Genomic DNA, 14,807 nt, shown 5'->3' with positions numbered 1-14,807 from the left:
AGATGAGAATGCAGGCCTGAGTTTTCAAACAGAGCACAAAGGTCATATCTGGCTGTAATTATATTCATCAGATGCAGAGGGGGGAAAATGCAGTCTCTCCCACTAAGAAAATATTTAGTAAAAGATCAAGCCTGAATTTACCCTGATTTTCTAGCTACTTGTGGCCGCACTTTTCAAATCTCACGCTTGATCATAAAATTAGAAGCAATGGAAAATATTTAGCATTTTTTACTGAGTGATCTATTGTAGCAAAGTTTTATTTTTCCTTTTTCAAGAAGAGGCGGGATATGTCTTTGCATTTGAACATGGTGAAAAATGTGCATTTCTGCGTTTAAGGGTATGGACAACCGTTATCATTCATACCGCGCCAAGAAGATTTCCACAGGAGAGAGTGTGGCTGCCAGTAGGCTTGAGGAGGCTGTTGTGTATTTATGCCTGGAAAGAACCATCTTTTTCTGGCGATTGATTTGGTCCGGTTTGGGGCCCGTGTAGCAGAGGTGGCAGAGTAAATACCTGAAGACTAATGTCTCTGTTCTGGTAATCAATACTCGCCTCATGACCACACTCCTGGCTACGCTCCCGTTAAAAACAAATTTGTTAATTCTGACAATTTAATTGCTGTGACCATGCATGCCTTGAGTTGTATAAGCAGGTAGTTGAACCTCTCAGTCGGGGAAATGGGGTCTCGGAAAAAAGTGTAACCTGTTGGGATTTATGCACGTTTTTTTGCTCCCTGTGTGATGAGTGATGAGGTTGAAGTGCCTTGCTAGAGTTTTTTGTCAATGTGGCACGTCTGCTCTTTGCATAGATTTTGGCCAGTTGTAGTCTTTTAAAATTATGATTTGATTTAAATGACATTTTAATAAGGTTAATGATTGTTGGACGTTTGCATCTAAATGTCTTTATTTATTTTTCCATTTCTAGAAGTATTATTTATAGCTCTTAATTTTAGCTAATTGCATATTTTACACTTGCATATTCTGAAGTTAACCAACATGATTCCCCAGACACACACACACACATACACACACACACACACACACACACACACACACACACACACACACACACACACACACACACACACACACACACACACACACACACTCACGTACAACACCACCGAAAACCACCGAGTTGTCAAATTAAAAGAAGAAAAAAAATAAACACTATCCCCTTTCGTAACAAAAAGAGTGAGAAGTTAGTCACTTATCTGCACATTTATTTTATGTGTGACATAACTCTGGTAAAAAAAATTGCTTTCTTTGCTACACTCATGCTGACTGGTCAGTATTTTTGCTGCACTAACTTCAGTGTATATAATACTGAGGAACTATTAATAACTTGTGCTTGAGAGTAATAGAAGGAGCTTGGATCAGCGCAGTCTGGAGGTTGAGTTGCATCAGCCTGTGTATGTATAAGGCTTAATACTGCATGTTAGTAGTGCAGTACTCTGGGTTGAGAATTACTGATATGTTGACTGTGAAATCTATAGAAGTTCAGATACATCTCTGTATTTTAAGCTTGTGATAAGTCCCCTGTCCACTCGCTTGGTGTGAATACAATGGCATGTGGTACGTATTAGAGGAGCTGGTAGTAATTTCAGTGCTGCTAACTAAAGAATCCTCCAGGGAGGCTTAATTACAGGAAGACCATTCTAAATATCAGTGAGCTGCATACTTTCCATGACAAGAGATTTTTTATCCTAGCTCCTCTAGCAGTTTCAAAGTATGTAGCCACATGACACGGCTGTGCATTTTTAGGAAGTGCAATTGATCCCCCCCTCAGGTGAAGAAAAAAAATACCACTAACTGTGTGTTCAGCGTCTTACTGGATTAAAACTGTGTTGCTTTTACCAGAGTGTTGGATTTAAAAACATGCACAGAAGCAGCAAAAGATCTCTCAATATAACCAGCTATGTTTACAAAGAGGCTTGCCAGCTCGTCTTTGTGTCTGTGGATCCTCACCATGCACCACTGGGGAATGCAGGGCTCTGTAAATGTTTGCAGATTAACATTTTTCTTCAATAATCCATTAGGAACCTCATGTCATGTAGAGTTGAAATCAAAGTGGGAAGTGTGCGAACACCTCGTTTTGTTTTCAAATCTGTGTGTGAAATGGTGTTTTGTTTTGACGCATATAGGGTTTGCATCATGTCAGTCCTTAGTCTGCTCGTTGTTTTCAGTTTGTCTGCATGCACGTAGCTCTACAAGTCTGAGAATGCAGCACAAGTCAGCATTGCTACTCACTGCCTAATGTTTGTTAAACAGCAGTGCTGTGTAAACATTTTTATCAGTTGGTAAACCGACGATACTTATAACAAAAAGTTGACCTTTATCTGTTTGCAAAATCTTTGAAAGCCAACAAAGATATGTTTTACTAAATTCATAAATAACTTTACTAACTAGTTTGAAATCTATGTTTTATGAAGAGTGCTAAATGAATGCAATTCTGAAAATATAGATTAGATTAGATTCAAATTAGTATTTAATGTGAGGTTGTTACGCTAATCACCGATTTGAATGGACGGCCTTCTCTTTATTTACCACACCAGCACTAGTAGCTGCAGTTTAAAGGCGGTGGAAATTCAGCTGATGGCTCATATTAAAGCACAAACGCTTTTTATGAGTAAATCTAAATATAACTTTTCCACTGCCATTTTTTATTGTTTGTAATGGTTTATTAGAATTGCGGATTTCACAGAGAAAATGTCTGAATCGGGTGTTTGTATTCAGTTGAAAATAAAATGTGCTCAAATGTTTGATCATTTAAACTTTGAAAGTCATCAAACTCCACATGGTGTTAAACATGCTTAAATTGGGGTACATTTATTTCGTATTTTATTATAGGTTAACTTTATGCATAACATATGACTTGTAATGTATTAAAGGTAAAAAATAAAAAAAGCCCCCTTTTCCCCCTCCAGCGTCCGAGGATGATGTTCTCAAAGGCAAGCAGTCCATCAGGAGCCAGGCTCTGGGAAATCAGAACTCGGAGAGTGAGACATTGCTTGACGGAGACGATGACACTCTGTCATCCTTAGAGGAGAAGGATCTGGAGAACTTAACGGGTAACGATACGGCTCATCCTCTTCACCTCTCACCCCTCCTCCCAGTCCTGCTAGGCTGTTTGCTCTGCAGCGTAAAACAAAATACAGAAACATGCTCGGTTGTCATGTTCATCGAGCTTAAAATCCTACATATGCAGCTCCACTGTTGAGATTACTGAGTTATAGAGCACTTGGTCCTGTGCTCCGCATCTCCCATATGATTTCATTTTTTCTCCCATGTGATGTTGCTGTTTTGCTTTAATATCACAGTGTGTTGTTTTGATAAGAACCCTTCAGTAGAAGGACAAAAAAAAAAAAAAAAAAAAAAAAAAAAGGCCTCTAATGAAATCCTTAACCCACATTATACCTCTGGACAACTCTTTAATTATTGCACCACCAGAGTGCTTGTGAATACACAGTATGTTCAGTTCTCTGTCTGCCACTGGAGGTCTGCTTCACAAACATACACAGCAGCAACTCTCTAAACATTTTTTTCCTCTCTATCCAGCAGTAACTGGGTTTATCCAAGGATACTGTTTGCCCTGGAATGGGACATTATCTGCAGCATTGCCTAAATAAAACCTCCCCCTTATGAGCCTGATAGCCTGATGAAATGACGTCAACACACCCGTATATTGTGCTGTATATTCAGCTCGCGGTGTTGCCAGTCCTTCTGTTGCTTTTGATCCGTCTGATATTTAAAGAATCCTAATTAAATATAATTTAGTCCTCTGATCGGATTACAGTGTAATCCGCGTTTATTTATTTTTTTGTATGTGCAGTGACAGCGCCCACCAGACTATAAGCTGCATTAATGGGGCTCAGGGCGCTATTAAAATAACGCAACTGGAGGACAATAGGATTAAAGGTTGAACCCTGTCTAATAAAGTGATGTGTGCTGTGAGAATGGAGTACGGGGGAGCTCCAGCTTCTCCTCTTAAGCAGCTGTCTGCTTCAGCTGTAATTGAATGTCTTTGACTGAATGGAACACACACACAAAAAAAAACCCAGAAATGTTATTCCAACCCTCGGATAACATGTCAGTACTCACGGGGTTCATATGTATATGTATATGTATATGTTTATTCCATCCCGTTTGCACGAGGGTGCCGGGTGCTCAGGGAAATCAAGCCGGGCTCAGAGCCTCGGTTCTCCGCAGCGCACATCTGCAAACACAAAGGCTCATATGTGCAGAGCCGGGCAGAGCCGGGCAGAGCCGGGCAGAGCTCGCAGCCACAGATCCCCTGAGCCGGGCTCTCATTGTCATACTGGCATAAATTAAGATTGATGAGAGATTAAACGGAGCTCCACTCAACCGCCGGCAACCAACGCGTCCCCCGACTGACAGCTGATTTCTGACAATTATGGCTCCAAAGTTGGACACTGTTTATCAATTATTGTAGCGCGAGTTTGAAGATGTAGGGCCTGTAATATTTTATTCTGGGAGCTATGTAGCATACAGTGGGCAGATCTGTCTTTTTTTTTTTTAGTTTATATCAACTCATTGATTAATTGTAGATGATCAATTCCAAAGGTGTTTGAAGTAGCCGTAGACATTTAAATATGCTGCAACTCTAATGCAAAAAAAAAAGTTTTATGTCAGCATTATTTCTGTAAGACTCATTCTCAACTTTAAAAATACACCCAAATGATCGTAATCTCTGGCGTGTTTATCTTTACCTCTTATCATCTTTCCTTATTGACTAACCAAGGCCCACGCTGTGTTTCTAACAGGCAAACATCAGCTCAGTGTAATCCCCTTGTTGAGTTTTATATGTTTACCTTTTGCTGCTTAAAGGCAGCGTGTCGTGTGTGTGTGTCCCCCCCCCCCCCCCCAACTCTGAGAGTAGGACGGTGTGCTTGTTTCTCTCACCGGCGTGTGTGTTTCCTCCAGGCCCAGTAAACTTGAGCGCCAGCGCCCAGCTGGTGGCTCCGGCCGTGGTGGTGAAAGGCACTCTGTCCGTCACCGCCTCCGACCTCTACTTCGAGGTGGACGAAGACGAGCTGGGCTTCAAGGCCATCGATCCAAAGGTAAGAGACTCGAGCTCCACTGATCAGCGCTCAGATGGTCAAAGTATCGAAGCCATGCTCCAATGTCCTGTGCTGCTGGTGAATGCTACGCAGGCTGAGGAACACAGTGTGTTGCATATCCTCAATATATACACATGGGTTATTTCAAAAGAATTTAAAAGCAGATATGAATGTGTTGATCTAAATACCTGATAAACACATCTAAAGTTACAACATAACCCTTTTTAATAAAATGGGGGGTAAATGTCGTTGACCACATTTCCTTTGCAATATTTTGGGTATTGACTACGTATTTTTTCTTCATGAATATTTTCTAAAGTAAATTTAACAACACAATAAAATGTATATTAACTTGGGGATAAGACATTCAGTGATTTTGTAATAAATAAACAAATTATCAAACTTTCTCTATTGGAAAAATAATATAACGACACATGGCTCAGGCCTTCTTATTAGTAATCATAATGCTTTTTTTTTCATAATAAACAGATTTAAAAAATAAATGCACGTAAATAGTGCTCTGATTTAAAAAAAGAGAGAAAAAAAAGTAATATCCAGTAAAAATGTGACTTGTATTGATAGTTCTTCTTCATGTTAGCTACGGGACACTGACGACCCACAGGTGGTTGTGTTTGTTCAGTTTAACACTGCATGGAATTATCGGATTTGTTTTTAAACGTTTTTAAATATGTCTATTTTAATAACATCCACATTTATTTAAATGTGACTTTTGTATCAGAACCCGTTGATAAAAAACCTCTGCAATAAAGGTGTGATATACGATAATTACTGGGTTATCTCAAATCAACCGTATCAAACAGATTAAGGCTTCAGTGTTGCTGTAGGCCCTGTGTGCGTGCTGCTGTTACAGCAGAGAGATGCTCCCAGGCCTATATATTAACATGAGTCCGTTGATTTACATTTATTCGAAAATCCTTTAGAGCCTGTCACTGTAGAAAATAACGTACGGCCTAAAGTCGGCTGTGCACATTCCTTCTTTAAATTTCCTTTTTCTTTCCCCAGTGCTGATCCCAGGTCAGCTGTCTCTAGTCAAAATGAATCATTTAAGGATTCTCTTCATCAGACAATAGCAAAAATAAAATGCAACAGATGTGCCTGTCACATCAGCTGTCAAAACACGCCAAGACACGAGGCTAAGTTGTAATTTAATTTGCAACATTTTATTAACATTTCTTTTAAAGTCACATAATGAAAAAAATTGAACTTGGCACGCTACATTTTTTTCTTTCACTTAACGATTTTGTGCATATATTTAAATAAAAGTTTCTTCACTTTGTGAAAACATTTTAAAGAAGACAACTAAAAGGCATTACATTTATCTGAAAATGTACCTTCACTTTCTCTCTGGCAGTGGCCCAATTGCTCCATTTAAAAAGGGTTTTGTGGTTTGCTCGCTGCATTATTTTGTTACTGATTCTTTTTTTTTTTTTCTTCATCTTCTTCTTCACATTGCTTGGAGAATCAGTTGCAGAATCATATTTGTCATTCTCTGAAGTTTTATCCCAAAAATGTCTCTTCCGGCTCAGTCTCGACAAGCGCCTTATAGTTTGTCCAAACTTTTCGCATTGGTGAGGATTTCCCTCGCTAGTCTCCATGTCTGCTTAGCAGCAGCCTCCAGGGCCGAGTGAGGCTTTCCCTGAAACAAGTCCAAGTTTGGCAAGAAGTAGTGGGGGCATCTGCGGCACTGCAGGCAGGATATGAGCTGCAGCAGGATGCCGTTCAGTCGGTCTCCGAGGCAAGACTCGTCCCAGTCGGTCTCTCTCGGGTGTTTCTCGCACTCGTACAGCAGCAGGGTCTTCATGTGGTAGTTCTGGAGCGGCTGTCCCGGCAGCTCCAGGTGACGGTCCCTCAGGGTCTTCAGCACGGACAGGCACTTCTTCCTGCAGCCGGCCATCAGCAGCCTGTTCTCGGCCTCGCTGAACTGCAGCACCCAGGCGTCGCTCTCCGCAGAGCTCTGCTTCCCCGTCAACGAGTAGCACTCTTTGGAGAGCAGGTTGAAACCCTCGGCTTTGACTTCTGCTACCCGGTTAGGACCGGGCCAGGGGATGTGTGGCATGGGCCACTGGGCTGCGCTCCGAGGCCAGATCCCGGTGCACTTGAACGCGGGGGTGATCTGCACCACATACCTCTCCCTGATCCGTAGTCTGACCTCGCTGGTGTCCGCCACCATCTTCACCACGTCGCGGTAGCTGCATTTATCCACGGCCTGTGCCACCAGAGTCTGGAACCTGGAGCGGATCTTTCTGGCCGACAGGTAGCCCGAGGCGGTGATGAACTCGACCCACAGCGACATGCTCCTCTTGCGGCCGTCGCTCAGCTTCAGCACCGCGCAGCCGGGCAGGGATCCGTCGTCCACGAAGTTGAACACCCCCATCTGGTTGAGGTAAAGCACCACCTCAAACTCGTTGGGGGAGATGACCTCCATCCCCTCGTAGCGCGCGTCTATCTCGCTGAGGGAGCTGATGAACCGCGGCTCCTGCACTTCCACCTCCTTCAGCACATCCGACACCACTTTACAAACCTCCCGTATGGTCTTCGCAATGGCCGCTTTTCGAGCTTGGCATCTCTCGTTGTGGTATTTGTTAAGCTGGTAAACCAGCTTTGCCTGCGTCGCGATCATGTTCGGGCAGAGGTCCGGGCTGTACACCGGGGAGTCGCAGTAAGTTGACGGATCCAATGCTTACCGGTAAAGCCAGAGGCACAATGCTTCCCCGCGCAGGAAAAGTGTGTAATCACTTTTTTTTTTTTTTTTTTTTAGTTGCTTTTTAGCAGCGGATGGACGTCAGTGTGAGGAGGAGGAGGAGGAGGAGGAGGAAGCGGATAGGGATGCAACGGTATTAGCCTGCTAAATATCAGTCCAACTCAACAGCACTTCCAGCAGCGCTAGGTAGACTCATAGTCAGGGTTGCGGGTCACAATCCGGGTCCTGGGCTGCAGACGCTGAAGGCTAACATCGCCTCTGACCATCACCTCCTCTTGCTGTTATTCTCTCCTCTGTGGCCCCGCTCACTTTTTCGTCCACACTCAGCTGTGAGCTGGACTTGTGTAGTTTATGAATGGTTCCTTTAGCAAGAGTGAAAAGGGGGCCGGGCTTCTCCTCCTGCAATCATGTGCAGAGCTGTCAGTGCAGCCAGCCAATCAGAGCACGAGCAGCTCCAGACCGCCTCAGCGGCACCGGGGCGCGCGGAGCTGGTGTCCACTGCTCCCAATATGACACACAGCCCGGTGGGTTTACACGGGCACGTCCAAGTGTATACTCTTTAAGACATGCGCCAGTAAAACATGTTTTTTTTCCTCAGTGTTGTTCTTTGTGCGTAATTTCGCCCGGTGCGTACTGAGGATTAGGAGTGTGAGTGGCAGCCTTTACATTTAGACTATTCTGCAGATAAGTCGCTTTTTTTTTTTTTTTCTCTCCGTTTTTAATTGAGTGTGTTTTTTTTTTTTTTTTTCTCATATGTGAAAGTGTCTGTAACGGCTGCGTTGTTTTTCTCTCACTGACAGCAAGTATCGTTTATTCTCATCCATTACGCATTATGTCTCTTTCCTCATAAGAAGTCTGACCGTGTATAGCCTGTTTCTATAAATATATTTAACATGTGATTTCCCTTTTTCTAATTAAACATGTAGCACGAGACATGGTCAGTTGGTCACATCATTTGTAAATTAAATTAAAACTAGAAAACTAAAACTAAATTAATGCCATCGGGTTTTTTTTTTTTACGTACTCTCTTCATTTAAGATCACTTCTAAATCCCTTTAAAACATTTTTGGATGAGTCCTTTAGTGATTGTGTTTTAATTACATTCATGTGAAAAAAATATCTTATTTAATAAACTCTGAAAATGTCGTGCTGTTGAATATTGTTTAACCGCTTTCTTCTTTAATGCAAGTTTAAAATAGTAATTGTGTCGGTGCACCTGCAGCTTATAGGCTCCGATACGTTTGACCCAAACTATCAACTGGAATGATCAGATAAAATAACCAGATACACTTTTTTTTTTTTTTTTTTTTTTTAAACTAATCAATTTATTTAAATTTTTTCGTGAACATTTAGTGTTATTTACACAGTCGATATTTTGGATTGTGTGTCCGCGGCTTCCCACACACACACACACACACACACACACACACACACACACACACACACACACGAGCGCGCGCGTGCGTTGATATGCCCGTGGGTTTATCGCCCTGAACCTTGTCCATACTGAATAATTTAACCGTGGGTCTCTCCAACGTTGTAATTGAAGTCCCCTTGTCACCCAGACTTCATGTTGGACGACTGAAGAAGTCATTACTTTCTCCCACAGTCAATAGGCTGCGGTGCGAGACATATTTAGCATGCTGGGAATATATATATATATAAAAAAAGTATTATAAAATATTTAAGGCAAAGTATTGTTGCAGCCTGTTACCTCTGCAGTCCTCTAACACGTCTGCTATTCCATCGAGGTCGCGGTCATTAAAAGCGTCTTGCGCACAATTATATGGAGATAATCGTCGAGTATTCCCCGCTGATTTTAAATCTCTATTCTTTCAATGCTTCTGTTAAATACGTGTTTTAATTTCAAATGATTATCTTTTTTTGAGCAGTCAACAAAACCTGTCACTTCCTCACTATCATATAGCGAAATTAGGCGTAAACTTTTCTATAAACCGCAGTCCAATCTTTCCTGTCATTTCAGAAAATAAATCAGACCTCCAGTAATAAACAGACACCCCTTAATTATTCTGTATTAATGTTGTATGGCTTACTTGAAGTATTGATCACAGACAATAAGCTCCACTGTAAACCTGCATATAGCAACATTATGGAAAAAAAATGACTATTTTCTCTCTGCATCCTGCCTGTTGGAACTGCAATCCAGAGGCCATAAAAACCAAACACTGCTATTTTTGGGCAAATGAAATACAAATAAAATATTCATGAATGTCATGACACTTGTTACAGCAGGAGTCTTACATAATGCAGGATATTGATTCAGCACACATTTCCAGAAACCCATTTTCTGATATGAAGTAGCCAACTATGCAAGTGAGCTACAAACATTTCAGAAAAGGCAAAGATTAATGAGCCCCCCCTCATGGACTTCATCATGGAGCCTTTTTGAAAGTGCTGATGAGTCTTTAGGGAGTGTGGAGTAATTTTTGATTTAAAAAAAAAAAAAAAAAAAAAAAAAAAAAAAATGTAGAATTTCTTATTTAGTTCAGTTTCAAAGACCTGCTTAATATTTCAGCTCATGTCAACGAATACGCTTTCAATTCAAAAATGTAAACGCAGTGAATGTGATTTTAAATGGGATAGCATCATATTTATATCATATATAAGACAGTAACATGTCACACAAACTTTATATTGTATTATATACCATATTTCTATAACATCATTTGTAGGTGAATATTCTGCACAGTTTTCTGTCATTAGGTTTGACTTGGCAGGGCATGTTTTTCCCATCTAGAATAATCAATTTAACTTTGGTCTCAGTGGAGAGGTTTATTGTCAGAGTCCCCTGTCCACACCACGAAAAAACATTCAGGTGACACTTTACTGCTTGTTTGTCCTGACTGTTAAATTTGATGGACAAGCAATAAGAAACATCTATTTGGATATTCTTCCTAGAACTACTGGAGTATTCAGAGAAACTGTGGCAAGAAAAGCAACAGTTGACTTAATGGAACTTTTACTTAGTTAAAGTAAGATTTGTCATTCCTTCCCTCCATATCTTACTGAAGTCAAACAAGACTTATCCTAATGTTTAAAAATTACGAAAAAGATAGAAACCCCCAAAAATGTATCAGGAAAAAAAAGGCTGTTTGATTTCTGGATGGCTCTTTATTATCAAGCTCACAGCTCCAGATATATTAATCTACTTGGAGAGCAAGTGTCCAAATATTATGAAGGACATGCTAACTATAATTTAATGAAATCTACAGTGACCAGACATTATGAATCCTTTTTGGCACACGCTTCAAACCACGTTTCTTAGAAACTGTGTTATTTTTTTTTTTATTGCAATGTATAATAGACTGGATACAGTGGACTTTATGAGATCTGTCTATTTTACCAGTTAAAATGAAAAGGTCAGAATTATTTTTTTAAAACTGTATGTGTTTAAACCTTTCATTTGCCGTTCTGCACATACAGTCGTAGGTGGGAAACAGAAGTAGAGTCAGCACACTACCGGGACAACCGGGAGAAACTTTGGGAGCATTTGGGAAAGTTTTTAGTTTATCTATTTTTATTTTTATTCTCCAATTATTCCCCTTTTCACCTTTTAATGATGACAAAGGCCACTTCACTCATTCATCCATTCTTGCTACTTCTTTGTGCCCTTTATCTCCTGCAAACGTTGAGAATAATCTGTGGTTCCTAAAGAGTTCCCCCCTGGTTAATATTGACTGGAGAAAAGATCAGGGGCCTGTCAGAGAGCTCTTTGATCTGAGTCTGTGTGACGACTCCACGGTGATCCCCTCCTGAGCACAAAACAGTGTCCATGCCCCTGCAAATCTCTGCCAGCTGATGAGTAACCTCGCTGCCTCTCATCTTTTGTTTTTTCTCTTCTTCTGTCCTTGCTCTGGCCGTCTGTCCTACAATCTCTGCTTTATTCTTCTTTTCCCTCTCCTCTCCTACCAGATTACTCTGAGTACCCCCAGGTGGCTCATTATAGTGTATACTACACTGTTTTCATGACGTGGTTTACAATTAGTAAAACAACCTCAAAGACATCATTTGTCTTTTAAACATATTTGAAACATACTTGGTCCCTTTATATGATGATCCTGTTTTATGAATGTCATAAAATATTTGTAGAAAATCTGAATTTCAGTCAAAATGTGGTCAGTCTTGTTCATCTACTTGTTGACAGTACTGTACATGTGACAAATGCAAAACAAAAGAAGTAATTTGAAGCATAGTGGCAGACAGATACATTGACCTTGGTCCTTGCGATACATCTCTAAATGTTATGGCTATATTTGATGGCATGATATGACATTAGAAGATATTTGAACAAGGCAATTGAAAGAATGGGGTTTCTTTTCAACAGAATGTGCAACAGTTTCCTCCCTTTGTTGCTTTGTGGAGGGGGGTGTCAAGGCTTGGCATTTTTAGGTAGATTCTCCTTTTCTCTTTTCCTTCTCTTGAAAACATTATAGCTGCTGAAAGTGGCCATGTGCCTAACAACACATGCACATGTACACATAGACCGACATCAGCGCACACATGTGAACTGAGCGAGTACATTTAAATGCACGTTTTGTTGCTGTCTCCCCAAAACCGGATGCGCCCAGCTGCTCCCTCCATAGAGGGCTCAAAGAAAATCATCGCAGGCAACTAATTGCCTGGCAGGCCTCTGCATCTGCTCGGCAGAGAGCAGAACTGATGAAGTCACGGCGCAGATGTGTGTGTGTGTGTGTGTGTGTGTGTGTGTGTGTGTGTGTGTGTGTGTGTGTGTGTGTGTGTGTGTGTGTGTGTGTGTGTGTGTGTGTGTGTGTGTGTGTGTGTGTGTGTGTGTGTGTGTGTGTGTGTGTGTGTGTGTGTGTGTGTGTGTGTGTGTGTGTCAGCTCCCTCTCTGTGTTTAGATACAAGCCATCAATATTGCATGGGGAGTTATTGTTGCAGAGCCACTCCTGGAGACTACTAATATTACATGAATGAGGAAGTGAAATTCGCTCTACTTCCAGCTGATTGGTTAAAGGAATACCAGCAAAAACCTGATTGGAGGAGCCCTCCCTTGGATCCCAATTGCACTCTGAGTGTATTATAAACAGTTTTTCTGTCCAGATAGCAAACTACTGACTACTGTTAACTCATTCTAACTGAGGATTGAATATGTAGTTCATTCACAGTAGCAAAAAAAAATAATTTTAACTTAAGAATTCTGTAAATCACACTAAAGTCATTTTATTTCTGATTGTGGTTTTGTTGTACAATGTCCCACAATCCATCTGACCGGAAACAAATAAGCAGAATAAGAAGGGAAAATGTTTACAAGGATGGTGTGACAGCTCCAGCAACATATTGACAAAAACAGAAGTTAGAAATATTTTTGAAAAACTGTTTTTCTTTTTATTTATACATTATTTTAAATGTTTAAGCTGCAGATGAAAGTTTTGACTTTACTTGTATACACATGTCAGTATAAAAAGGTAAAGTACTTGTATTTGCTTGTTATTGGACTAACTGCAAAATATTGCATCGTCAACTGTAATACATTGCATATACTTGGTTAGTAGTATGCTACTGGGACACATTTAATTAATGAAGGAGAAGTAAATTACATTTTCTACTGGGTCACACAACTGTGAAAATCAATCACAGAAAAAAAGGTACATCTAAAGGTTGTAAAAAAATCATGCCATGCAGCTAATGGCATGTTACAATGATATACAGTAGGTGACACAATAAGTGTAAACTCTTCAAAACCAAATATCACACTATGTTAGAGAACCTCCCTTTTAATATGTTATTTTGGCTCATATGACCTCCTCAGTTAGTGTTTTCTTAAAAAATCCCTGTAACTGACTGTAAAACTTCACAAAAATGTAACCTAGCTGATGGAAGTTTAACAATGCTGCTTTTTTCTGAATCCTGTGGAGATCCCCACTGTGTTTCCAAAAAGTTTTAACCAAAGGCCAGATAGAAAAATAATTTGGAAAGAACATCAGTAATTATTTTCCTAAAGGTCAGTGTCCAACCTTGGACTATGCAATGATAAAACCCCCATTGAGAAGACATCGGTAACTCTAATTAGTGGGGTGGTGACGGCTTCTCGCGGTTAGCTGGAGTGGCTGAATGGATGGACCCTCAGTCAAAGAGAACCACCGCGGTGTTATGTAGCAACCAGTCCCCTATCGTTCAGCTCCCCCCTTAGAGTGTCAAACTGCTGGGACTGCACCCTTCCTCCCTCCGCCTGCTCGCTCCGCCAAACTCTCATGGTCACCAGGGACGACCTTCGGCTGCAGCTGCCAATCACAAAGAGCCATGGCAGCAAGAGGTCTCTGAGAGAGGAGCCTATTGATTTTCCAGTTAGAGCCTAAGTAGTGTGTGCTATAGGACTAACGGACAGCCCGAGCAGGTATGTCATTATCAATGAGCCCAAGGAAACGGATCCCCTCACTCTCACTCATTCATATTGGCCTTGTTCCCTCCCTCGTTGCCTCCCTCTGTCTCTCCGTCATGCCGCTCCACCATCCACTCCCTCCGCTCTCCTCGTCCGCTCTGACAGAGTGCATCCTGGGATGGTCAATAAATCGCTCAGCCACACCACGACAACAACCGGTGGAGTGATGGGTTGGGATGACCTTCTTTCTCTTTCTTTACCCTCTTCCCTTCACTCTTTCCCTGTCTGTCCCTCCCTGCTTGCAATGTACAGTAATTATAGCACCTGTGAGACATAACATTTCCTTACCGGAGACAGACTCGTTAGCATCAAAGCCGCCATGTATTCTTCTCTGGTTTTGTCTTTCCTCGAATCCTAAACATCCAGGGTCAGTTTAATCTCAAGCATCATTCCCCGCAGCCCAGTTTGGCTCATCCAGTCATCAGGAAACCCAATTATTATCATGCTGCTCCTCTCGATTTGACTCACTGCTTATGTCAAGTCACAGTCCGAGCTTTGGGAGCTGCTCAACATAAAGACATGTGCAAACAATTACAAATGATTTAAGCCAATTAGAGGAGATAAGGCCAAATAAAGGTTTAAAG

At 41.2% G+C, this 14,807-nt stretch overlaps 2 protein-coding genes across 2 annotated transcripts in view; one reads left to right on the top strand and one right to left on the bottom strand.

Annotated features, from left to right (window-relative positions):
* lrba (LPS responsive beige-like anchor protein) overlaps positions 1–14,807 on the top strand; it is a 184,686-nt gene that overhangs the window by 105,332 nt on the left and 64,547 nt on the right. The window contains 2 exon segments of the mRNA XM_054605069.1: positions 2,927–3,070; positions 4,944–5,080. Of these exon segments, the coding sequence (XP_054461044.1) occupies positions 2,927–3,070; positions 4,944–5,080 (281 nt within the window).
* On the bottom strand, positions 6,324–7,824 carry mab21l2 (mab-21-like 2). Its single transcript, XM_054605070.1, has one exon. It carries the CDS (start codon positions 7,719–7,721, stop codon positions 6,642–6,644), a length of 1,080 nt encoding a protein of 359 aa, XP_054461045.1. The 5' UTR covers positions 7,722–7,824; the 3' UTR covers positions 6,324–6,641.

This window comes from Anoplopoma fimbria, chromosome 9, assembly GCF_027596085.1.
Source record: "Anoplopoma fimbria isolate UVic2021 breed Golden Eagle Sablefish chromosome 9, Afim_UVic_2022, whole genome shotgun sequence".
Taxonomy (NCBI): Eukaryota; Metazoa; Chordata; class Actinopteri; order Perciformes; family Anoplopomatidae; genus Anoplopoma; species Anoplopoma fimbria.
Note: the sequence above shows the minus strand (reverse complement) of the source record. Positions and strands in the feature narration are given on the sequence as shown.

Coding starts and splice junctions, on each gene's coding strand:
- mab21l2 (XM_054605070.1), bottom strand. CDS start 7,721: ATGATCGCGACGCAGGCAAAGCTGGTTTACCAGCTTAACAAATACCAC.